Source organism: Urocitellus parryii, chromosome 1 (assembly GCF_045843805.1).
Source record: "Urocitellus parryii isolate mUroPar1 chromosome 1, mUroPar1.hap1, whole genome shotgun sequence".
Taxonomy (NCBI): Eukaryota; Metazoa; Chordata; class Mammalia; order Rodentia; family Sciuridae; genus Urocitellus; species Urocitellus parryii.
In genome coordinates, this window is record NC_135531.1 from 78,444,584 (window position 1) to 78,468,846 (window position 24,263).

The 24,263-nt window shown below is 36.0% G+C and overlaps 2 protein-coding genes and 1 pseudogene across 9 annotated transcripts in view; 2 read left to right on the forward strand and 1 right to left on the reverse strand.

The window, feature by feature from the left end:
• The window catches only part of Cast (calpastatin), a 112,691-nt gene extending 104,582 nt beyond the window's left edge, over window positions 1-8,109 (forward strand). For 5 of the 7 annotated variants that reach the window (XM_026385866.2, XM_026385868.2, XM_026385871.2 and 2 more), the window contains 4 exons: window positions 2,022-2,126; window positions 3,439-3,531; window positions 5,658-5,723; window positions 8,040-8,109. In XM_026385866.2, coding sequence (XP_026241651.2) covers window positions 2,022-2,126; window positions 3,439-3,531; window positions 5,658-5,723; window positions 8,040-8,090 — 315 coding nt within the window. In that variant the 3' untranslated portion in view covers window positions 8,091-8,109. The remainder of the gene's footprint in view (window positions 1-2,021; window positions 2,127-3,438; window positions 3,532-5,657; window positions 5,724-8,039) is intronic. The other 2 variants (XM_026385867.2, XM_026385870.2) reach the window with 1 other exon arrangement.
• A 1,108-nt stretch (window positions 8,110-9,217) lies between these two features.
• Erap1 (endoplasmic reticulum aminopeptidase 1) overlaps window positions 9,218-24,263 on the reverse strand; it is a 29,135-nt gene continuing 14,089 nt past the window's right edge. For both annotated transcript variants that reach the window (XM_026385864.2, XM_026385865.2), the window contains exons 9-19: window positions 23,668-23,799; window positions 23,463-23,534; window positions 21,451-21,599; window positions 19,976-20,055; window positions 19,308-19,491; window positions 17,855-18,011; window positions 17,039-17,223; window positions 15,983-16,144; window positions 15,351-15,491; window positions 14,744-14,825; window positions 9,218-12,710 (exon numbers count right to left, since the gene is read on the reverse strand). In XM_026385864.2, coding sequence (XP_026241649.1) covers window positions 12,555-12,710; window positions 14,744-14,825; window positions 15,351-15,491; window positions 15,983-16,144; window positions 17,039-17,223; window positions 17,855-18,011; window positions 19,308-19,491; window positions 19,976-20,055; window positions 21,451-21,599; window positions 23,463-23,534; window positions 23,668-23,799 — 1,500 coding nt within the window. In that variant the 3' untranslated portion in view covers window positions 9,218-12,554. The remainder of the gene's footprint in view (window positions 12,711-14,743; window positions 14,826-15,350; window positions 15,492-15,982; window positions 16,145-17,038; window positions 17,224-17,854; window positions 18,012-19,307; window positions 19,492-19,975; window positions 20,056-21,450; window positions 21,600-23,462; window positions 23,535-23,667; window positions 23,800-24,263) is intronic.
• LOC113180750 (large ribosomal subunit protein eL21 pseudogene) lies at window positions 21,773-23,354 on the forward strand (annotated as a pseudogene).

Here is a 24,263-nt window from a genome sequence, read left to right on the forward strand (position 1 = left end):
AAAGACACAAAAATGGAAAACTATATGTCTAAAACAGTTTATCTAAATATTCCAAAAGATATTGGAATTAAAATATTCCAAAAACAGCAATAAGAAAGAAAATAGGATACCTGCTTACATCAAATGAAAATAGACAAGATTATTAGATTAGACACTTTCCATTTTAGAAAATCCTAGACTGGCTATATTGGGAGATGGCAGAGAATATCTGTGAAGTGCTTAAATGAAATGACATATGTGAAACCATTTTACTCATAGTCAAGGACCTTAACATGATTGCTGCTTTACCATAATTGCAAGTACAATAATATATATTGTGTATGTATTTTAATTACTCAATTTGAAAAATTCCTTAGCTTTCCTGATAATTGATTTTTTTTCTTTATGAAGTTTTTTTGGCACATGCTATAATTTACTACAGTTTATTTAACATCAGATTTATTTTATGGAATTTTACAGTATTTAAGCTTCTCCTGCCCAAAAAAAAAAAATTACAAGCATGTTATTGAATAGCATTGTTTTCCCCATTCACACCAGTAAAAATTTGTCATTTTCATGCATCGATAGTGTTTTAATTGTTTACAAGTTCTGAAGCAAGGCCATAGGTCCAAAGCTGTTCTAGACTTCCTTGATTAATTATCTGTACTATGTTAAATGATACATTATCTACAACACATCAGAAGATAAAGAGTGGCCTCCAGCCAGGTCCCCATCTTCCCTGTTGGGAACAATGCCTCATTTGCTAGAAAGAGATGAAGTCGCTATGGTGAGGTCAGCTCTGCTGCCTTTTCTTTTGATGTAACTTCAAAGCTTACTTAGTGCTGGAGTCTCAGATTCTGATGGATTTTCATCCTGTCTGGTCAGTCTCAGGGCCATCTGAAAATATCCAGAAGCACAGGTGACAAAGCCCAGACTGGGCCACTGGGAGTTTCCCCACTAGCAGCTGCAATTCTGGGGTCTAAAGTGGTGTGTGTGTGTGTTTCCCTAATGGCAGAAGTTCTTGTGTAACAGAATCAGTAATAACTCAAGCTGCTCTATGTATTTCAGTTCCTAACACCTATTCAGGCCGGAGGTTATTGAGTCTATTAGGAAACAGTAACCAAAAGCCTTTTGCCTTTCACAATGATGATCCTTCACTTTCCCCATCAGAGTCTAGTTTGACTCCATGTTTTATTTGAAGACATCCCTAAAACTAGGCAAAAAGATTTATTCAAATGAATGTGTTTGGGTATTAGGAGTCAACTAAACCATCATAATTCGCCTGAGTTTTCTTTGCTGGGACATTGGACATTTTCACTTCTATGGGCTTTTTGGTGATTGCACGATTCCCCGATTCCCCACCAGTGCAGAAATTCTCTGAAGCCTTTTGAATCCCCTCCTCCCTGTTATGGCAGAGAATCCCTATTCAGTCTTGTGATACCAGTTTGTCTCTGGGGTTTTGTGCTCCAGGAAGTAAGTACTGGGATGGAAATGTGCTGTATGGCTTCCCACAATTTGCTGTGGTCATGCTGTACTTCTTGAATGTACTTTCCAGATCTGTTTGTCATGTGTACCCACAACATCAATGAAATACTCATCCTGTTTTGCAAAATCCCACCTGCTAACCATCTGACATCTGTGGATTGTCTTTTTTAAAAAAAATTGTGTTTAATATCTAAATAAAAGGAAAGTGACTGGTTCATTTACATTTGGACCCTCTAGGGTGAGGGTAATCTCTGAGTCACCTGTTGGGGTGCAGTCCCTGACACTACCACAGAGAATTCCATAATTTGGTGTGTTTTTTTTTTCTCCAGAATCCTGGGCAGGGTGGGCTCTGGTCCTCCAACCCAGTCAAATGGACACGTATTACTGCTGCCTCTCCCTTTCACTTAGCTTCTGTAACCGTATCTATTCCTGCACCCCACCTAGTTTCTCTTCCAAGAAAACAAGTCCACTCCTGAAAAAATGGGGCTCTTTGGCTGACTTACCTCTGATACAGTTTGACTAAGCAGTAACTAATTTAGAATTATTTACTTTCTTAGCAGAGAGACAAAGAACTTGACGATGCCTTGGATAAACTTTCTGATAGTCTCGGGCAAAGGCAGCCTGACCCAGATGAGAACAAACCAATGGAAGATAAAGTGAAGGTAAAAAAATATATATATTCATGTAAGGTTTTTAAAGCATATAATATCCCATCCTCCACATAAAAGGAAAAAAAATACCTCTGATGTTATATTTAGTTGGCCTAAGCGAACAGTTGGCTAATTTGAGTTTCATTGTTTTTTCTGCCCTGTGGTCTATGTGGCATTTCTTTATTTCCTCTTGAAGGATCATGTTTGTCGCACAGACCTAAGACAGTCACATGTCCTATTTGTGAGACCTGACCTTGTAGTGATATTTCCATTGTTACACAGTGCAGTTCTGCTTTCTTAATTCTGTTTTCTTCTTTTGCATTACCTTTTCCTGGTTTTACTTGGAAATAAGGACATCATACATATGATATGCATATGTGTGCACTTTTTAATTGAACACATTTTATGTGCTAGTAGTGGCGAAGTTCATGTATTGGTCAGAGGTTTCCCCCAGCAGCCTTCTCTTGCATGTATAACTAAATCTGAAATCAAACTCCCAATGAGAGGCCTTGGGCTGAGTTCAGCACTATGAAGAGGGCACAGTTAATTCTATACATTTGATATACTAGGTATAAGCACTTATTTATACTCAGTGCACAATACTTAATCTATTTCAGCTACTTTGAAACTAGCTTAGAACCACAATGTAACTATCTGATCGGCAAAATCAATGTCACAAAGGCAGGACATTTCTGGCATTTCTGCAATTGTCATTCCATCACAGGAATAGTGATGTGAACTTAATTTATATTTGGAAAGTGAAATTCTAATAATTCAGAAAAATCAACTCTACTCCACTTGCAGGGAGGGTCCTAGAATCTGTACGGAGCCTAGCAGAGACCCACAGGTGGGGATGCTGGGGCAAGTATGGCTTACACACCAGCAGGTGCTTCCTCACTGCAACACAAGCATCAGATTTTCTACAATTTTCAACTCCTTCAGAGTTGGTTAAAAATAGTCGAAGCTGTAAATATGACCTTCTGACAAGTCAATGTATTTTATTTGAAATTTGAACAAGAAAAAACTTATTTTATGCCCTTGGGTTTTTCTCTCTTAATGTGGCTCCTGAAGATAATTATTTAATCCTTTATTTCAATTTAAAATACAAACAGAAACTTCACAGATATAGGCTGACATATAGAAGCATATGGGTGGACATTTTTTCACCAACTGTTGTCATCCATTTTGTTGTTTTATTGCTTAAAAAATAAACACAGAGCATATGTTTTGCCTCAGAAGAGTAAAACAAATGCTGCATCCTAGAATGTATTTTTCTAAGTGAAGGAGGAAATGAAGAGTCATTATGTCTGTTCAATGTTTATAGGAAAGAACTAAAGCTGAACACAGAGACAAGCTGGGGGAAAGAGATGACACTATCCCACCTGAATACAGACACCTCCTGGACGATGATGGGCAGGTAAACTGAGGCAAATGGCAAGATTGGGTTTATGCTACAAAGATTTCTAAATTCAAGATAAAATAAAATAAAGGTGAAAATTAAAATAAGTAGAGGTACACTCTTTTACAATAGCATAAAAATGCATCATTTCTGAACATTTTTAATGTGTCCCCAGGGGTGACAAGCAGCCTGTCCAGAATTCTGTTAATATTTATTTAAGCCAATAGTATTTGGTATTTATAAGCTGGGTCCTGTGATGTAAACAGAGTTGAATAATGGTCATCATTCACTGATGACCTGTGTGCTCAGCAGTAGCAAAATGCCTGATACTTAGCAGATTCTCAAGATGTGATTAAAAGTGAATGAAAAACTAATGTCTAATTCAACAAGTGTGAGATTCTGTACCTGTAAACCATGGCCACCCTTAATTCACATAGAAGGAAACATGAAATGAATGCCTTCGCTATTATTCTCAGAACAATACATTCTGCAGATCTTAGATTTAACCTTGCTTTGGTTATTATTAATCATAGCTTCCAATTATGGCATAGTTGGTCTTTTTGTATTGGGTGATTTCCTTTGTAGACCTCCTCAATATCCTATTTCACACTTGGAAACTCCTAATATCTTTTTATGGTAAATGGATTTTATTTTCCTATGTAACCTACTCCAGCTCTGCAGTTGTTTGCATTGTTAAATTTCTCCACATAACACAACAATGTCTTGGTTTTGACTACAAAAGCCAGTCCAAAAATGCTCTGAGTTTTGGTTTCATTTTGTGTGTATGTGTGTGTGTGTGTTTTATGTACAGTTTATTTTGTTTGTTTTCATCAATTGTTTTTGTGTATATTTGAGGTTTACATGATGTTATGGGATCCATAAAGATAGGAAAATGGTTACTGTAGTGAAGCAGACTGACATATTGGTTATTATTAATTTATTATTACATTTTTGTGACAAGCAGCTAAAATCTACTTAACAAAAATTTCTTATACAATATAATTTTATAACTTTTTCCTTATAATGTGATTTAGATCTCTAGATTTGTTCATCCTACTTATTTGCTATTTCATGTTCTTTGACACACATCACACATCTCCCTAATTTCCTGCCTCCTATGCCTGCCCTGCCCATGGTAACCACTGTTCGTTCTCTCTGTATAGTTAAGCTTTTCTATTTTATTTTATTTTTTGGTACCAAGGATTGAACTCAGGGGCACTCAACCACTGAGCCACATCCCCAGCCCTATTTTGTATTTTATTAAGAGACAAGGTCCCACTGAGTTGCTTAGGCTGGCTTTGAACTTGCTATCCTCCTGCCTCAGCCTCCCAAGCTCCTGAGATTACAGGCATGTACCACTGCGCCTGATTGCTTTTCTTTTGTTGTAATCTACATGAGATCATTCAATATTTTGCTTTCTGTGCCTGGAATACTTCAATTAGCATTGTCCTCCTGGTGTGTCCATGCTGTGGCAAATGGCAAGCTGTCCTTTTCTAAGGCTTGAATAGTATTTCATTGTGTATATTTGCCATTTTCTTTTTTTATTTATCTAAGTATATTTAGCTTATTTTCATATCTTGGCTAATGTAAATGATACTATAAGGAACATAGGAGTTCAGATACCTTTTTGAGGGCGTAATTTCACCTCCTTTGAGCATATGCTCAGAAGAAGGATTGCTGGGGTGTATGATAGTTCTATTTTTAACTCTTTAGTATTCACACTGTTTTCCTTAATAGTTGGACCAATCTACATTCCCATCAATAGTGTATGTACTAAGATTCTCTTTTCTCCACCCCCTTGAGAAAACACTTGTTATTTCTTGTCTTTTTGATGATGGACAAGTTCCATTTTTGATGATCAGAATTAGTTGTGTGTGAGTCACATACCATGGAACTCAGCAGATCATCCATGGGATGCTCACTTCATACCTTATTTTTAATCTTTTAACTTCCTGCCTTAAACACTTCTGTGTACATTCACCATTGTTTTAAAAACTCATGACTAAAACACCTGTTATTAATTAAATTGGGAATTTACAGGCTGCTTGTAAAAATTAGTCTAGATTAATTTGATCATAGCCAGGAGTTAGTTGCTAGGTGGATTGATGACAGCAAGTAACCTCATTGCATTTCCTTTGCTTTAGGATAAGAAGGAGGCTTCCAGTTCCAAATCATCCCAAAATGGAGGTGAAGCGAAGGATTCAGAAAAGGTAAATATGAGGCTGTTAAACTAAACATTAGTTTAGCGATTATATGGAAGTGGGATTTATCCCTGGTAGTAATTTAGTTTCTTAATATAAGTCAACTTTTTGTTGCTGTGACCAAATCATCTGACAAGAGCAATTTAAAGGAAAGAAAAGTTTATTTTAGGTTTATAGTTTTAGAGGTTCAGTCCACACATGAGAAGGAGAAAGGGGTGTGGGGGGAGAGAGAGAGAGAACAAGGAGCAGAGCAAAATAAAATCCTCAAGAGTACACCCCTAGTGACATACTTCCTCTAGCTGTACCTGCCTGCCTACAGTTACCTCCCAGTGTCCTAATCCTTTCAAATTCTTAATCTGTCAAATGGGTTCATCTACTGAATAGGTTACAGCTCTTACAATCTAATCATTTCACTTCTGAATGTTCCTATGTTGCATATCATATTTCTAACACATGAGCTTTTTTATTGTTTTTGCTGTTGTTGTTCTTTTTTAGATATACATACATAACAGTAAAGCAACACATGAGCTTTTCAGGGAAAACTTTATAGCTAAACCATAACAGCTATTTACAATAAAAGATTTTTAAGCACTAGCTAGCTCTAGCATTTCTTGCTCAAGAAACTGAATTTTAAAAATATACTTATGCATGTGTGTATGTATATAGGTACATGTGTATACATGATATGCTAAGTAATTTTAGATTTCTGTGTAAAATATATTTAATATTATTATATTACTAAGTAGTAATATATTAATAATATGTTAATAATTTCTAAATAATTGGAGCTTTAAATATCAAAATAAATTGTGAATGTTCTTAACACAATTCAAATTTTCTGCCTTTATTTCAATAATACCAGAATATATAATTTATATAAATTTTAGGGCATGAAAATAGTATATAAAATTAGGGGAGATAGTTATTCAGTTTCTATGGTCAAATATATTCATTAGACTGCAACTATTAGGGAGATTAGTACCTAATGAGATTATTAGTTCATGTATTAGTCATGTATCTGTCACTATAGTGAATATCTAAGACAATTTACATATAAAGAGAAAAGGTTTGTTTTGGCTCATGGCTTTTGGAGATTCAAGCCCATGTTCAGTTTTCCCCCTTGCTTTGGTCTTCTGGTAAGGCACACATCATGGTGGGAACATGTGCCAAAGCAAACTGCTCACTTCATCAGCCAGGAAGCAAAAAGAAAAAAAAAAAAAAAAGGAAGAAGAAATGGTTTACCACAGTCAGGGCATGCCCCTACTGGTCCAAGGACCTCCCATAAGGCCCCACCTCTTAAAGGTCCATAGCACCCACCAACAGTGCCACCCTGGGGACCAATCCTTTCATACATGGATTTCTGGAGGGCATTCGGCATGCAGACTATATCAGTACATAAGTTTTCATGTTGCTCTAGAAAGTAGAATGAAAGGTAATGAATGGAAGTCATAGTGTCAAAGCCAAGGTTTGGAGTTAGTTGAACATTAATGGACAACTGTTGGGAGCTTCCTATTGTTAAAATAACTCATGTTGTGGTCAGCAATAGACATTGGATTTGACAATTCTAATTCCAAGAATGTATGACTCACATGGTTATAATTATGATCCTCTGATTATAATGGGAAATTAAAGGTACAGTTTTAAAAACTAGACTATTTGCATTAAACTCTTAAGAACAAGATTATGAAATCTTCTATATTAGATTCTATTAAAGGATACAAGAAACAGGACTCATAATTGACAGTTACTAATACCATTATATCTTAGATGGATTAAGTACTTACTTGCTTATTATTTAATTTTATTTATATTAAGTATTTCATTAGCCCCTTAATGAAAATAGAAAACTTAATAACCCTGTATAATGAGTGTATTAGCTAGCCAGTTACAGCCCTAAATATGGGAAAATAATGGATCACTATAGAATGATAAAATACTGCCATCTAAGAAGACCTGTCCATATTTAAAAGTTGCCTACCAAGGGCTTTTCAAAAAACAAGTTTATAGGGTTTGGGTAATAGCTCATGGTAGAGTATTTGCGAGTAAGACACTGGGTTACATCTCCAGCACTGCATAAATAAATTCATATAAATATAAAAATGTTTAGAGTGAGAAATTTGGGGTCACTTAAAATTATTTTTCTATTAGAAGATCAAAGGGGAAGAAGACACAGTGTTCTGGTCAGTTAAAGAAGAGAAACTTAGAACCAACCTATTTTCACATTACCATCATCTTTGAATTTGACAAGCCTATTCCTCATAAATCTTCCCCTTCACTTAATCCAAAAAAGAAGGAGCTCACTGATGGTTTTGCTCTCCTTTTTAGACAGTGGAGGAAGCTTCCAAGCCAAAAACTGATGAAAGAAAAACAAGTTAAAGTTTACACTGTTTGGTAAGGTGAGTGTTCATTGTAAATGAAGACTATTTTGTTTCTTCTGTCAACCTGTGTTATATGGAAAGCATTCAAGTCCACCTCTTAAATACTTCATGCTTTTTTTATACTATCACCATGAAATGCACCTTGCACAATTTCAGAGTAATCAGACATTATCTGAGAAATGCAAAATGGGATTATTGTAATATTAGAATGTTTAAAAACATTAGTCTTATGATTAAGATTTTGTTATTAGAGAAGATTCTTAAGTAAATGACTATCTAAAGCCAATTGAACTTCAAAATTCAAATGCTACAACTTCAAGTTGCTGTAGCAATCAAAATTAATGTTACAACTTGTAGTGAAATGACCTTGGTTCACATTGCACCAACATATCAATATACATACAGTGTGTGGGTCAGGGGAGTACCCTTTAGAGTCTAGTAGGAATTACAGGGTTTAAGGAACAAAGGCAAAGGAAAAGATTGATTTTTATTTGTCTTAATTTTGGAAAGTAAAGTACTATGTTTGGTTCTAATTTATGATGCCTGAAGACGAAGATAAAATCCAGCAGATGAAGGAATTTCTAAGATCTGTCTTGAGAGATGGGTCCTTGTGGAAATTGTCAGAGTAGGGAGATCTTACCATAAGCCACAATAGTATACCTCTGCTAACTTACCAAAGCCTAGGAGAACTCAAATTGTAGACTAACTCAGGTTCAGTTCTCTCACCACAATCCATTTTTATGGATCCTGTAAAGAGGGGAGGTATAGTGATAAGAAAGAACTGCTGTAAGATTTTTTCCAGAGTTTAATGAAAATTTTCTATGAATACTCTACTCTCTTATTTCCTTAAAATAGGAAATTGCTTCTTCTTGTGTGTTACACAATGCTTTCACTACATAGCATATTTTCTGTGCTTGTGATATGTAAATTATGTATCAAAGGGTTCACTGGATTTATTTGAATTTTTCAAGGTATCTACATATAAAAATCTTCAGCTGGTGGATGGTGACTTTTGAAGAATAAAGACTTTGGCAACAGAACATTCTTCTGGGTGGCTTCTAGATAGTGGTATCTGTTAAGTCGTTTGACATCCTAAACAGTGTTTGTTATTCTTTTCCAGAAAGAAAATGAATTTGTCTGATTCACCTGTGTTACTGTACTGAGTGTTGATGAACTTTTAATTTTTTTAAAATTGACTTCAGTTGGGAGAGAAAGGAAGCTTTATATTTGTAAGAAATATATTTGATAAAATTTCTTAAATACCCCCCCAAAGAAAAATAGAAAGAAAAACCTTGCAGACTTTGCACATTCTACACACAGTGCCTGTAAATCTCATTAGCATTTTCAGTTTGCACTTATTATTATATTTTTTTAGCATTTGGAAAACAAAGCTTTAAACAAACATTCATCAATGTTCTGATTTCTTATTTACTTCTTTTCTCTTGGGCTTCAGAACTGTGTTTGATGTTTCTTTGGGTTAATGTTTGTAGGTCAAACATAAAATATTGTACATTGGGCACATATCTCCTCTTGGGCTGCTAATAATAAATGAATACTATGTAACCTGGACAAACCAGGAAGCACCAATCCTCCTTTTCAGTTTGAACTCTTCATTTCCAGGGGTGAGGACTTCTGCACCTTATAGTCAGAGAAAACTCACTGAGACTTTAATCAAAAGTCAGCAAAAGATTAAGACACAGGCTAGATGATGTGTAGTAAGCTTCAAGAACAAGAACATTTAATCCTTAGAATATTCATATGGCTTGAATTTTGTTGGTATAGCATGTTATTAAACTGTGTTTTCTACTGTCTCTACATAAAGCCTAAACAGCAATTGTTTGCTTAGAGCCATTTACCATGTTAGTCTTTGCACTGTATTGCATCTGGCTTTATGAAAGTTTAGTTTTCTAAATACAAAAATAAAGTTCTGCTTTAAAATAAAAGCAAAAAATACACACACATATGTATATATGTACACTAAAATCTAAAATCTGATTTTCCCCCACAGTAATTCAAGAACTAAACTCTGATGTCCTACAACTTTGAGTGGTTTCCCATATCTTTCTGAATGAATAGTTTATGAGCATTGCACTGATATCATTGATGGATTTTGATAAATAATTAATTTCATCTTTATTTCCTGGCAGTGGATGCAGGAAAAGATGTCAGATACATATAATAAAACAGACTTGGAATTTCTTGTTTCTAGAGAGCACAGCCTTCCTTAAAATCAATTTAAAATTTTTGTTAGAACTTCACTAACTTCACTAAACATGAATATAATCTGACCAGTGCTGTCTAATGGGGGTGAGGACAAGTAACAATAACACTGCATATAATGGGCCTTGAATTTGTTAACACTTTCTAAAAGGCTTCTCTACAAATCAGGCACATACCTATAGGATTTCAAACCTCACTACTTAAAACAAGTCTCTGTCCCATCAGAGAACTAGTCATGATTCTACATTCAAACCATTAACAAGAAAAGGAAAAAAACACTTTTCTTGATGAACTTTAACTCCGTATCTAATTCTCCTATTTGGGCAGTATTAGGTATTGCTCTTTTTGTTCATTTTTAAAAAGACTGAAATCTTTGACCACTGACATTTTGTGTGCAAGGATATGGTTGCACTATTACTAATTTCCATGAATATAGAGAGATATTTTTAAATGATATAGAAAGATCCACAGGTTTAAGAATGCCTAGAAAAGTAAGCATTCATTTGAGATGCTTGGGAATATACCTTTTTTTATTAGAAATATCTTTAAACTTGAATGTTTGCTAGTAATTCACAATGACTTGAGAAAGAATGGGATCTAAAGCAGTTCTTTTTTTAAAAAAAAAATCTAGTCAGGAGAAAATGATTGCAAATATCCACTCAGAAGTAAAGAACAGACAAATATTTTTATTACCAAAAAGGTTTCCACACATTGTTGTGGCAATATTGTATCTGTTCAGAAAATCAGTTTTTCCAAAGTAGATCGTTTCCTCAAGTGACCAAAATTGAAAATCAATATTTCTGTGTTTTCATTAATCAAGAAATAAAACATCATTAAAGCAAAATATTTTACATTAAAATTGTGGCTTTGTATTATTGCTAGAAGTAAATTAGTCTAGGGAGATATTACCAGTGAGTTTTTAAATTTTTTTAATTCTTAAAACATCAACCATCCAATAGACATAAAATGAAATAGTAAACACATTTATTTCCAAGAGTCACTGTATTCCATAGTGTATTAGAGCAACATATTTTAACATTTTTCTTCGTGACTGTCATATACCTTTATCTTGAAATATGCAATATATTCCAAAAAATGTCATATATTCAAAAATCACATGTAAGTCTCCAAAACCAAATAATATATTGTCTTTATTTAGCCTAAAATAAGCAAATAATTTTGGGTTCCCAGTGTATTAACATATATTTTTGACTCTACAATGATTTATTGGCAATAAGTGCCATTGATGTATTATTTGGGAATTTAAAACTATATCAAATGAGGAGCAGAAGGAGAAATCATCACCTCTCTACCTAAGAATCAACAGCTCTCCAGAGCAAATGAAAGGTGTGTCTTATGGACCTGAATGCACTCTGTACTTATTTCCAGAAGGGATACTCTATCAGGGTTCCTGAGAAAATAGTTGACATTCAGAATAATGTGAGGAGGGTTCTAAACGAGGATGTTTTACGAAGATGTGGGCAGCATGTGTGAAAATCACAATCTCCAGGACTGGTAGTGCCAGGCTCCCATTGCATTTCCTAGTGCAGAAAGGATCACAGAATCAGAGATGGAGAAGACTGTGGAAAAAAGGGCCACCTCCCAAGAGCTATGGCCTTTGGTGGAGAGCAGTCTGCGGCAGCCTGCAAAGGAATAAATATTTTCACCTTCTCCTCACCCGACCCCAGCTCCAAACTCATGGGCTTGCCATTGACTAAATTCAGAGGACAAGGAAGCCTGATGACTTGGGCCCTACACATCAGCACCTGGACCTGAAGTGGGAAGAAAGAGTGGACAACAGATCTGGAAGGGTCAACAGGAGAGCTCCAGCATAGCTATTTCTGCCTTAATTATTCATCCAGTGTTCACTGTTCAGTATTCACTATTACATCTTAACAAGGACATTAATGAGCCAGCTTATGACAGACACATGGGGCACAGGGGTTTGGACACTGCATGGCTTAAGCATAAAATATAAAACAAAAAGAATCAGGTCCTTTCCTCTGTGGTAGGGAACCCACCACTTGGGTTTACATCGTAAGGCACCTGTAAATAGCAGCCACAGTCCATTGATGAAAAAACGAATTGCTGTCTGTTGGGTGAAATGGTCAAATGCAGAGACTTGAGGGGGAAAGGAAGTATCTTCAGCTGGAGCCAAAATGACCATTGCTATTTGAAAACATTCACATTCAACAAAATTCTGGTGATTATAGATCATAGGAACTTGGCAAGAAATGAATTGTTACAGCAGGTCAAGCTTTTCATTTTGCAGCCACACTCTGATTTTATCAAAATTCTTATCCATCCAACGTATGTTTTCCTCGATGGTTTCAATTGTTTGTTGGACACAACGAAGCTGAGAACCATTTTCTTTCAAAGAGCTGAAGAATCCTTTTACCTTGTGAGAAAAAAGATATATTTTTTAAAAATTTATTTTATTACATTAAGCAAATATAACCCCAGGCTAATTATAACTGAAGCCAAAATTTCAGCATTTGTCAAAATTCTATATATAAGGCAGCCCCAGGTGTCTGGATATGATTAGGTACACATAAGCTTGAGCTACATTAAATGAGCTCATGCCTCATGATGTCAGGTTTTGTGTTTTTTTCTCTGCAACTCTTATTTATTCACAGTTGCCAGGGCTGCACTGTGTTTACCATTTTATAATTAAGATTTAATTGAGTGTGTCTATTTAATGTGTGTTCTATTCTATACAAACAAATGCAAACAATATTTTTAAAACATGGTATCTAAAAAGCAGAATATGCAGAGTATCTTCTTTGCCAAGCAAAACAGTTCCAACCACATAAATGCAGCCTTTCTCCACGGGCCTGGTCTGGTATGTCATTATGGAAACACTGTAGGGAACAGGGCTCTTAGCAAGTTAGGGTGGTAAGACTCCAAGCTTTGCCAATTTTTTTGTCCTAATCCACAATTCATGTATTGTTCTCACAAGATAAAAATCTACAGAAAGTTCCTCATAGTTTTTAAAGAGACAAGAAGTGACTCTTGGCTATCTCCTCAAAAATACTTTGTTTTTGTTTCACCTCTGGGTATCTGAACCCCTTGAGCTCACATGGGGGATAGGTAGCTTTGCTGCAGCACTGAACTTTGTGCTATTTTATTTCACCTTAAAGGGTTCTTAACCTTTCCCCATACGTTTTCACAGCATTAATCCATAAATTTTCGATATTGTAGTGAGAAAGCCAAGTGTAGGCCAAGATGTATTTTTTTTTCAACATGGATTCCAGACAACTAAAAACCCATGTCAGAACACCATATTATGAGTCTAGAAGCAAGGGAGACAGGGTAATAATTGGGTTTAGAAAGCTCAAATTCCAATTTAGAATGAGGTAGAGTTGTTTAAAGTTACATCTCAGTACAACTTCTCAATGAATTGAACACAGGACGTCTCACTGGGGGTGACCACCCCCTCCTGCTCTACCTTGTATTATAGCGCATCCTAGTTTCACTCTCCAGAACCCAAGATGATGTACCCAACATGCCCAGTTCGTTCAAAATCATGTTGGGTACTCTTTGGTCAAAGCACATGTGTAATTTCATTAGTTGGTCAAAATATTTCATTAATCCTGAAGGAACCCATCATGATAGCACTACCAGAAAATAGCCTCTCTTCACAAGCGGTAGCAAAGCCATCTGTCAACCCTTTCCTGATCCAAAACACTCTCTGTCCTCATCTGCCTTGCAAATGTAGTACATCAACTGAGTATTTGACTCAAACCTGCCTTCTCAGAACATTTTCTGTGTAACAAGCAGTTTAAGCTGGAGGAAAGTCTACTTTTGTAGAATACTTGTATGTCTCATGTTCCCTCTTACATGAGAATAACTCATGTGGATTTCTCATTTTTGCCTGACTGCTAGGAAACTCTGTGATAAATTTAGGGTTAGGATGGTAATAATTATTCTTAGTATAGTTCCTCATTCAGTTATCTCCTGTCCCTAACACAGCTTTTTTAAATTTTAACAATTATTTTGCAGATGGATTTTATAAGATGCCTAAGATTCTTTCTGGAAGTAGAAGGTATATGCCATAAGTAGAAGGGAGACCATGAGCTTGGATAGTGAAGAATCTAGATTGCAGATCCATCTCTTTCACGACTGCTGATGACCACTTCAGTCATTTGCAACCCCAGCACTCACTTTTAACTCCTTAAACAAGGACTTATTGTCTCAAAGTATCTTTTTATGTCCCTATTTTTACTTACAGAGCAAAGACTTAACATGTTTGAAAAAAGGCATAGTTTTTACTAGTTTATTTGCAACCAATTTTTGCTTTTGTTAATACGCCAAACTGCTTCTAAATGACAAAATCCATTTTTTGTTCATCAAACTTTTAAAAGTATTTTGACTTCCCACATTTAGTAGCTGATTGACACTTAAGTTTAAAAGATTTTTTCCCCCTTTTACCTCTTCAAGCCGTGTTCTTGTGGAGAATTGATTTGTTGTTCCCATTACCATGTGGGCTATGGAAGATGAGCCAAGTTCAAATCTAGAAATGGAAATTGTTCAAATATATTGTGAAATATTTATCCATTCAGCATATATGTAACAGCATTTAACGGAAAACTGATGAGGCCTGAAAAAGATGTAAAATACGGTCTCTATCCTCCAATGAGTTAAGATCTAGTGGTAAAATATAATACATGCCAACATCTGAATAAAAGATTAAGTATCTAAAAGAAATGATAGAGATTTAGGCAGTGCTACAAGAGTTAGACAAAGGCAAATGCAAACAGTTAATAAGGCTGACCTGTAGGAGGATGACTTCAGATAGTCCAGTGGGTACAGGGGAGGGGTCACTCCAGACCAAATGGAAAACCTTACTATCCAGATGTATTAGTTAACATTGAAACAGGGTTTTACATTTTATGTGGATATTTTAAGTACCTCTACTTCCTATCATCAATCAAAAAACTCCCTTGAGACTATTACTATTTTTTTACAAACAGCAAAGCTAAAGCAGGAAGGTTAAAGAACTTGTCCAGTCCCAGCAAGACATTTTGGCATTACTTACTTTTGTACAAGCTTATTCCAGTTTTCCCTCAGAAACTGCCAGGCCAATGGATATCCCACTGGGTTTTTGGCAATGAGTGTAAGAATATATGGAAAGTCCTGAGTTTTTATTATATCTCCCTTAAAACTTTGATCTAGTAGCCTGTAATGATTAAGAGAAGAAATGTCAGCAATGAGTAGGTGATGAAATAGTTATAAAAAAAACTACAATAAAGTAACTTGTAAAAGAACAAACCAGTCTGCCAATAATAAAGGCCCAAAAGGTAAATTGGGAACCAGAGTCCTGATAAACCCACTATAGCAACATAATAATAAAAACATTTAAATCACATTCATAATACCAATCCTCATATAGCCTCTTAATTGCTCAAAAGAATAGTTAAGAAGGGTATATCTAGTAAATATTCCAAGTACATTATTTCTTTAAAGATATACAATATATATTCCTTTAAATATTTTCCCCAACACCTGGTTCTCCCTAATTATTTGCCTTTTTCATTAGATGTGTGCCCACTTGCACAAATGTTCTGAGCAAAATAGGGAATTCCTGGCCAGGAGAACAAAAATAGGTGCCAGAATGATCTGATCTAATTTAATTTCCTTTGGCCATAGGAACATGAATGAATGACTCACCACTGAAGCTTTTCTTTATTTTGGCTTGTACAAAGGGCAAACTCAATCTGGCTTTTCTCGGTACTGGACAAAGAAGACTGATATTTACTATAAAGAAAATCCCAGCCTTCTGTGTTCTGGGCCCCCACAGCAAACACTGCCAAGGTCACATCGTTAGGCAGGCTGTGGGAAAGAACACACCCTGTGAGAACTGGAGATGCAGAAAGTACATTTAGATGCATAACAATGACCAATTAATAACTGATGAACTGGCCCCATACTCCAACAATATGCCTAGGAGTATACACAACAATTACTGCTCTCCTTCAGTTACATTTTATAAAAAAGAAGCAAGAGAAAATATCTAAAATCAGGTTTTAAGCAACCTTCTCAAAAACATAATGAGAAATGTAATTTTTATAAACACCTATATATCTATCATCTTTTAATAATGTTGAGTGACTCCATAGTTGGTCACCTTTCAAGCCAAAAGAAATTCAAAATAGCCTCAAATTTTTTTCAATGAGTGCAAGTCAGGAATCCAATAGAACCACTGCTTTGTAAGCATTTCTTTAAACACAGCATATAGATTGTTGGCATCATGTTTTCTGGATGGCATTTAAGCTTCAAAGAGAAAAGAACGAAGATAGAGATTTCCAGATATGGTGAGAATCCTACCTTGCATAGACAGTGTTAGCAATAACCAGGTACCCCTGTCAGGGAATTTAGAGGCCCAGAGATGCTATTATAAAATGCATTGCCTCTTTTTCAGTGTGGTCTGGCCATCTCAGTTTGATAAGATTTTCATTTAGCTATACAAAAATGGGAATTATTATAATCCCTTTCTAATTACATAGATATTTGGCTCTTTCTTACACAGAATTTCCTTCCCAGTATTTCTTAAAACTGGAAGTTGGGAGATATAGAGAGATAAATCTTAAAAAACAATTTATTTTCCAAAAAAGGGCAGTTATTGGAGACATGTCTATACTCGTTTTTCTCATTGGTCAGCACCAAAGTTGGGGGACAGGAAAGATACCTTTTTCATTAACAAATTGGTTATTCCGTAGGACTGACCTTTTATTTCCATTGGATTCCCTCCACTCTCTAAAATAGCCTTCTGCCTTCTGCACACAAGGCTGATACTTGCGCACACAGGCAAGGAGGAGAAGCTGACTCCGCAGCATTCGCTCTGAGACGGAGCCTTCATCCGCCCATATCTGCTTATCAATGAGGTCCCTCAGCAGCCTGATGAGGAAAGCCTGCAGGGGTAGGACAGGGGACAGTGACATGTGGCATGATATCTCAGGCCATTTCATGTTTATATAATAGAGCACTCCCTCAGGTAATGGGGACTGATTTTTAAAGCTTAATTCAAATCTTACTTTTTAAACTGTGCATCTCTGTTTATATTTAATTATGAAAAGAGTCAAAAACAAGAAATAATCATGAGTGGTTTTATTATTTGCTTAACAATCTTTCCTAAAGATATTGTAAGATGAACTACCACTCTTAAACTAAAGAGCAAATTATACAATAAAACTTTATGACATTTTGTCAAAAGTAACAATTTTGTGCTTCTTTCAGGTACCCCTGACAGTCCCAGAAAATCTTAATATTCCCCATTGTAATAAAGAAGTAAAGTGAAATAAAAAGTGTGTGAAGGAAGGGAATAACAATCCATGACAATTAAGTATAGAATTCTAATACAGCCATTCCTATTTTAGTGCCAAATAAAATCAAAGTCTTTGCTAATCAATCCACATACTGAACTTTCATTGGCTTTTCCTTGATATTAATATGAAGACACAAAAACACAGGAAGGTAAGTGCTTTTTCACACACAAGAAAAGCAAAACATAATTAAACTTTTCTATTTACTTCAGGTTTTTACCTTGAATTGAGTTTCCACTTCATTCATATCTCTTTTCTCCATTAACTTATACATGGGTATCAGCTCATTCAGACCTTGGAATACGGGCATAATTTCAGTTTCGTGTTTCAAGTACAGGGTTAAATCCAAGGCTTTTTCAATCGATAGCTTTCCGATGCTGACCAAGAGAGACCATGGTTACAGTTTTAAAAGGAAATCACCTTTTTTGCTTCAAAAATGTAATAATCTTCTAGCAAAACAATCATATATGAGCCCCTCATAAATAATAACCTTTACATTAGTACCTTTTCTGTCACATATAACGTCTGGCAAGATTACACTGGGGAAGAAGTTTCGTTAAGAGAGCTAGGACTAGCCTGTGGTTAAGATGAACTGCAAGTCCCTCAGGAAGCACTGGATTGTGTGCTGAGCTTTCTGGGTAAGAAGGGGATGTCAATCAAAGACCCTTTAGGAAACCTGGTCAAGAGAAACTGCCATTCAGCAAAAGTATGAATCCCTGGTGTAAGCACATCTTGCCTCTTTCAAAAAGACACTGAATGCACATAGAAACTCTTCCTAATAGAGGGTTGATGTTCAAAGTCTCAGTAGTACCATATAGGCTTATATAATTAAGCAAAAACCTTCTAAGACTCAAGCAGAATCTTAGAAAGAAACAAATAAGCAACCCTCCTCCCCCATTGCTTTTTGTCACCTTAGAAGGACCAGTGAGATGGTAGGAGGACCAGAAGGGAGAATCATCACTCAGGGTAGAAGGACATGGGGCATGAATAACAGAGCTACCCCTTCCCACCTGGATGGTTACCCTTAAGACTTCGGTTCTGCCTAAAGATTGAAGAAGTTTAAGGCTTGGCAAGCATTTCCTTAAAACCATTGTCATGGGAGAAAAAAGAAAAAGGAGAGTTTTCACTCTCTGTTCAACTATGCAAAGGTCATTTGGTTGGGCCAAATGTTATGAGCTATATTCATAGAAATGTTCTGAAGTTCAGGTATCTGTTGTTTAGAGCAAATCTCTCCTTTACATCAACAGATTCAATGCAAATAACTGGGCCTGATATATTTGGTCTTTAATATGGCTGCAAGGTGGTCAAAGACCCAGCATGGAAGAAACCTGAGAGGCCATAGCTGGACAAGGGAAAGCTGTAGGACCAGGCTTTAAGGATGGAAAAATAATGTTGTCTCTTGGCTTTCTACACATTTACCACAGTCTGATCTGAATTGTTAATGAGAAAGGTTAAAATACTGATTCCATACTTCAAGTTACCTACCAGTAACAGATAGACAGCAGGTTAATTACAAAGTTAAAAGCAACCTTGGATTGCTAGAAGAACTTACAAGAAACACCTTTCAATTTCGCATTAGCAGTCAATCAATCACTTTCATCTTTAGAATCAAGAATCTGAGTAATAACAGCTGCTTTTAGAAATAAACCAGGACTTTGCACAGCTTGTATTACCTGACAAGCTGAAATGCATTGTTAATGAGACTCGCCCGATCATTACTGCTGATAGTTGTGTGTGCCCCTTTTAAAAGGCCAGTCAAAGAATCCCATCCATCATCCTCATAATGTACAATGTAATAGCCACTCATTCGTACATTAAATTTGATCCATTCCACTGCTTCTGGGAGGATGAGCACATCTACAGCAAATAAAACAAATCATAGTTCCATTTACTATCTTGACTGATGAAAGCTTTTCTGATCAGAGACTGGACAAGGAAACTAGAGAAAAGTTTAATATCGAACAAATTAAAATCACTTATTCCTTTTAGGAAACAGACAACCGCAACCCATAGACAAAAGCCAACACCAGCTTTAGACACAAATTTTGTGAGATTTATAGATTTATGAAAGCAATGCAACTGCATTTCTGACCATACATATTATAGGCCCCAGTAGTATTAACAAAGTAATGAGAATTTTCATTGGTAATCCCTCCTTTTTCACATTACATAGCTCAATTGTTTTAATTTCTATCAGGCATTACATTGGCAATTCTTCAACATTTTAACCTAATCCCTTTTGTTTTAACCAAGATAAGCAGCAAAAGAAACTTAGTGTTTAAATCTTACACATTTCTACAGTTCCTTTAGTTCAACTAGTTTAATTTTCATGGTAAGTTACCTGTCTTTGTCTTCAGCAAAAATCTACCAACTGAGTCTGATTTGCTAGTAATGTATGTCAATGGAACATGCCATAGGTACCTAAAAGGAAGGAGGATAGATTCTTTATATTTTTATTCATTCAACAAACAGCTTTTAAATCACCTGCCATACACTAGGCACTGGCTAGCTTAGAACAAGATGGTATAAAAACTGCTGTATCCAAGATCTCAAAATATATCCAGACTGTTTTCCAGTTCAGGCACTATTCATCCTTCTCGGACTCCTTGAGCAGAACTGGGAATTGGGACTTAAGTGATTGGTGATTAGAGGCCAGAGACCTAATTTAAAACAGTGACCATGTACAGACACAAATTGATATCATGTGCCTTCTAAATCATATACTCAGAAGGATACAACGTCATATCTGTGGAATTTCTGTCTGTGATGCACAATCTGAATCTGATCATGAAAAAACAGTAGAAAACACAATTAAAAGATTAGAATATCCTATACTGGCTATACTCTTCAAGAATGTCAAGAAACACAAAGACTGAATAATTGATTCAGAATAAAAGGTGACTAAAACAATGAGACAAATATGATATGTACTCCTATATTGAATCTTGAAGCAGATATTTTTCTATCTTAATATAAAGGTATTTTTAGGGCAACTGGAAAAGTTGATTGGAGTTTAAATAAAAGTATTGTGTCAATATAAATAAACTTTTAAATAAAAGTTTATTTACTAATTTTGATAATTATATTATGATTATATAGTGAATGTTTTTGGTTTTTTGTAAATACTATACAAATACTTAGGAGCAAAGGGGTATCATGTCTCCAACTTGCTCTCAAACAGTTCAAAAACCATATATATCATATGTATAGAGTTAACATAAGTCTTGGTAAAGCATAAGTCATGGAAATTCTTGGCACTATTCTTGCAACATTTCCATAAGCATGAAATTATTTCAAGATAAAACAAATATTTTTACATAATGTCCATCCATTGTCAATCGAATTGTAGCATCTCATTTTTACTTGTATTCTTCTGTGGCATTAAGCTGACCATTTCCAGGATTTAACTTGGACTTCCAAAGAAAAGAATCGGGTCTCTCATAATTCCCAGAAATAATCTAAGTTCTTTTCTCCTTGCACCAACCTAAATGCCAAACCCTGTTGAAATTCAGTGGCAGGTGCTTAGATCACAGTTGATTTCAAGCCAGTTACTAGAAAGTACATCCTATTAAACTAAAAAAAACATGAGCATGTTAAAATAATTATTTAATATCAGCTTAACCAAGATTAACCAAGGTATAAAGCCTCCTTATCCTTTCAGGAAGATAGGAATTATAAGCCAACTTTATAGGGCATGTAGATTCCATTGAAATACTTTAGCAATAGAAGTAAAGGCATTTTTCCAAAAGTAAGATCTTATCCTATCAGGTAGATGTTACCTAGGTAACAAAATGAGTTTCCTTCCATGAACATTACCCAGTTTCTGAGTCAGATCCCTTCATATAGTGCTCTTGCTTCATGTGTATGTTCCTCCCTCTCACTGTGATGGTTATCAGGGGAAAGCCCTTCTGCAGGGTCCAGGTGTTCATCATGGTTTTCACATCCACACTTTCCTGATGCCAATGCTGAATTATACAGAAAAGGACAGATGCATTACTCACTTAGACCCAAACCTAAGAAAGCAGGCCAGCCTGCATTCAAAGGATTGCTACTAACTGACAATCTCCTCTGTGAGCCCTGATCCCTTACTCTACTCTCCAGCCTCCTGCCCTGACTCCCTTACCCCAGTGTTCCCAACATGGCACATCTGGGTTACAGCATGGATTGTATACTTTTCAGTCTCCTCCACTACACTTATGTCCTGGCAGGTAGCATATTTGGGCCTGCTGGGTATACCCTGGGGCTGGCATAGCCTTGACACCAAGCAGGCACAAAAATGAATCAATGAGGGGAGAGAAGGGAGAGAAAGTGACCAGGTTTTCAATACCTACATAATTATGCAGGTTCTCAGACAAGCAAGGACGGAAAAAGCATTCACCCAAGAGCCTATGTTTCCAAAGTGATAACATAGAGATGGCTCATGTCATAAGTTCAAAAGGGAATACATTCTTGGATACTAAAAAAGCTTTTTAAGAAAAGATTTAAGAGCTAGTAAAAGGATAAAATATGCTACAGGATAAATTTGGAAACGTGAATAAAGCAGTCTATTTTTAAAAAGCTAAGAAAATAAAAATAGAGTAGATAAAATTTTGTTGAATTTCCAAATTCACCCATAAGTGATTTGCCTATGAAAATATTCCACAAGTCCAGATAAATAATCAAACCATTTTGTTACTCAGATGTTATAAATACTTTATAGTGTAAGCAGTAACAAAAAAAAAAAAACATAAGTTAGATCTAAATTCACATCCTTGCTCTGCAATTTATCGACCATATGCCTTTGGATTTCATATTCCCACATATAAAGATAGTGATGGTGCTTGGATCATGAGTTTGTTGTGAAAAGTAAAGGAGATAATATACATACATGCTTAGCATATGCCTGATATACAGTAAATGTCCAAGAACACCATTGCCATTATTTGTTTTTTCAATAGTGCAGAGCCTGGAATGACTGTCATTGTCTCCTGACTAATACACTGCATCTCAATCTACAAAAGAAACTGCTTTACATAGAGTGAAATGAAAGAAATTAGTATCAGTGACAATTATCACCAAAGAAGGCTGTGCCACCCTCTTGTATAGACACTTAAGAAAACTGCAAAAGGCTGAGTTTGGTGGCATTAGATTGAGGGAAAATAATCAGGGAATTCATAAAGTTTGACACAGAGCTAATATCCTTCAAAAAATATCAAGTTAGAGCTTCTTTTCAGCTGGAACTGTCATCTTCCAGTAATTTGCCAAAATGGTCAAAACAAGGGAAAGAGGAGAGGAACCCCATTCATGTTCTCTAGGCCTTTTAGAAAACATGGAGTTGTTCCTTTGGCTACATATATGTGAATCTACAAGAAAGGTGATATTGTAGGCATTAAGGGAGTGTTCAGAAAGGAATGCCCCACAAATGTTATCATGGCAAAACTGGGAGAGTCTACAGTGTTACCCAGCATGCTGTTGGCCTTGTTGTGAATAAGCAGGTTAAAGGCAAGATTCTTGCCAAGAGAATTAATGTGTATATTGAGCATATTAAGCACTCTAAGAGCTGAGACAGCTTCCTGAAATGTATAAAGGAAAATGATCAGAAAAAGAAGGAAGCCAAAGAGAAGGGTACCTGGGTTCAGCTGAAGCGCCATCCCATACCACCCAGAGAAGTACATTTAGGGAGAACAAATAGAAAGAAGCCTGAGGTGGTGGAACCTATTCCCTATGAATTCGTGGCATAATAAATGTAGAAAAATAAAGACTCATGGTCTACATGAATGATTTTCTTTAAAAAAAAAATGAAGTTAGACAACGTGCTCAGGAGAACATGTACAGATTTAGACACTTACTGAGGTTGAAGAGGAATGCTGACTTCTAGAGCAAAAACCATCCATTGTTTGTGAGCCATCCGTAGGACAAATCTAAACACCAAAACCAAGCACATTACACTTCTGTAGAAAATGCTCATGGTTCTTCTCAGAAGGAGAAGGCAAAACAAAACAAGATGATAAACCTGTCCATCTCAAGTATGGAGACAATCAAATGCACACTCACGCTTGCCATGCTATTCCACAGGTCCTCATTCTTTGTGTTTTTGTAACTATACTTATGGAGATACTGCACAATTCCACTTTTAAATGCATCCGCACTTAGATAATCCCTTAACATGTTCAGAATACAAGCTCCCTGAAAAGATATAGAAATAATTGTTACATGTAGTTTGGTTGAACCTCTTTTTTTTTTTTTTTTTGCCGTAATTCTTTTAGAAAGCAGCCACAGTAACATTTTTAATGATGGCAGTTTGTGAAACAGAGTAAGTGAATTAACCTTTGAGGTGCCCAAGAAACAGATTTGTCTAATGTGATTTTTTTAATGCTCCAGACTCACTGGGGCTGTTACTTTCTATATAGCCAAGCTTACCTTGGGGCAAATCAGAATTAACTGCCAGCACCCTTTATTCAGTGTGAGTGGATGAGGATGCAGAGTAAACGCTGCACTCTGAACCACTACCTAGCTCTCCCACTGCCACTCCAAGGCATGGGTGGGAGAGGCAGGTATCACAAGGGGCAGAGCTCCACAGATAAAAACAGGAGTAGGTGCCAGGTGACGAATGGTGGGCAACTACAGAGAGGGAGCCCAGGCAGCCTTGA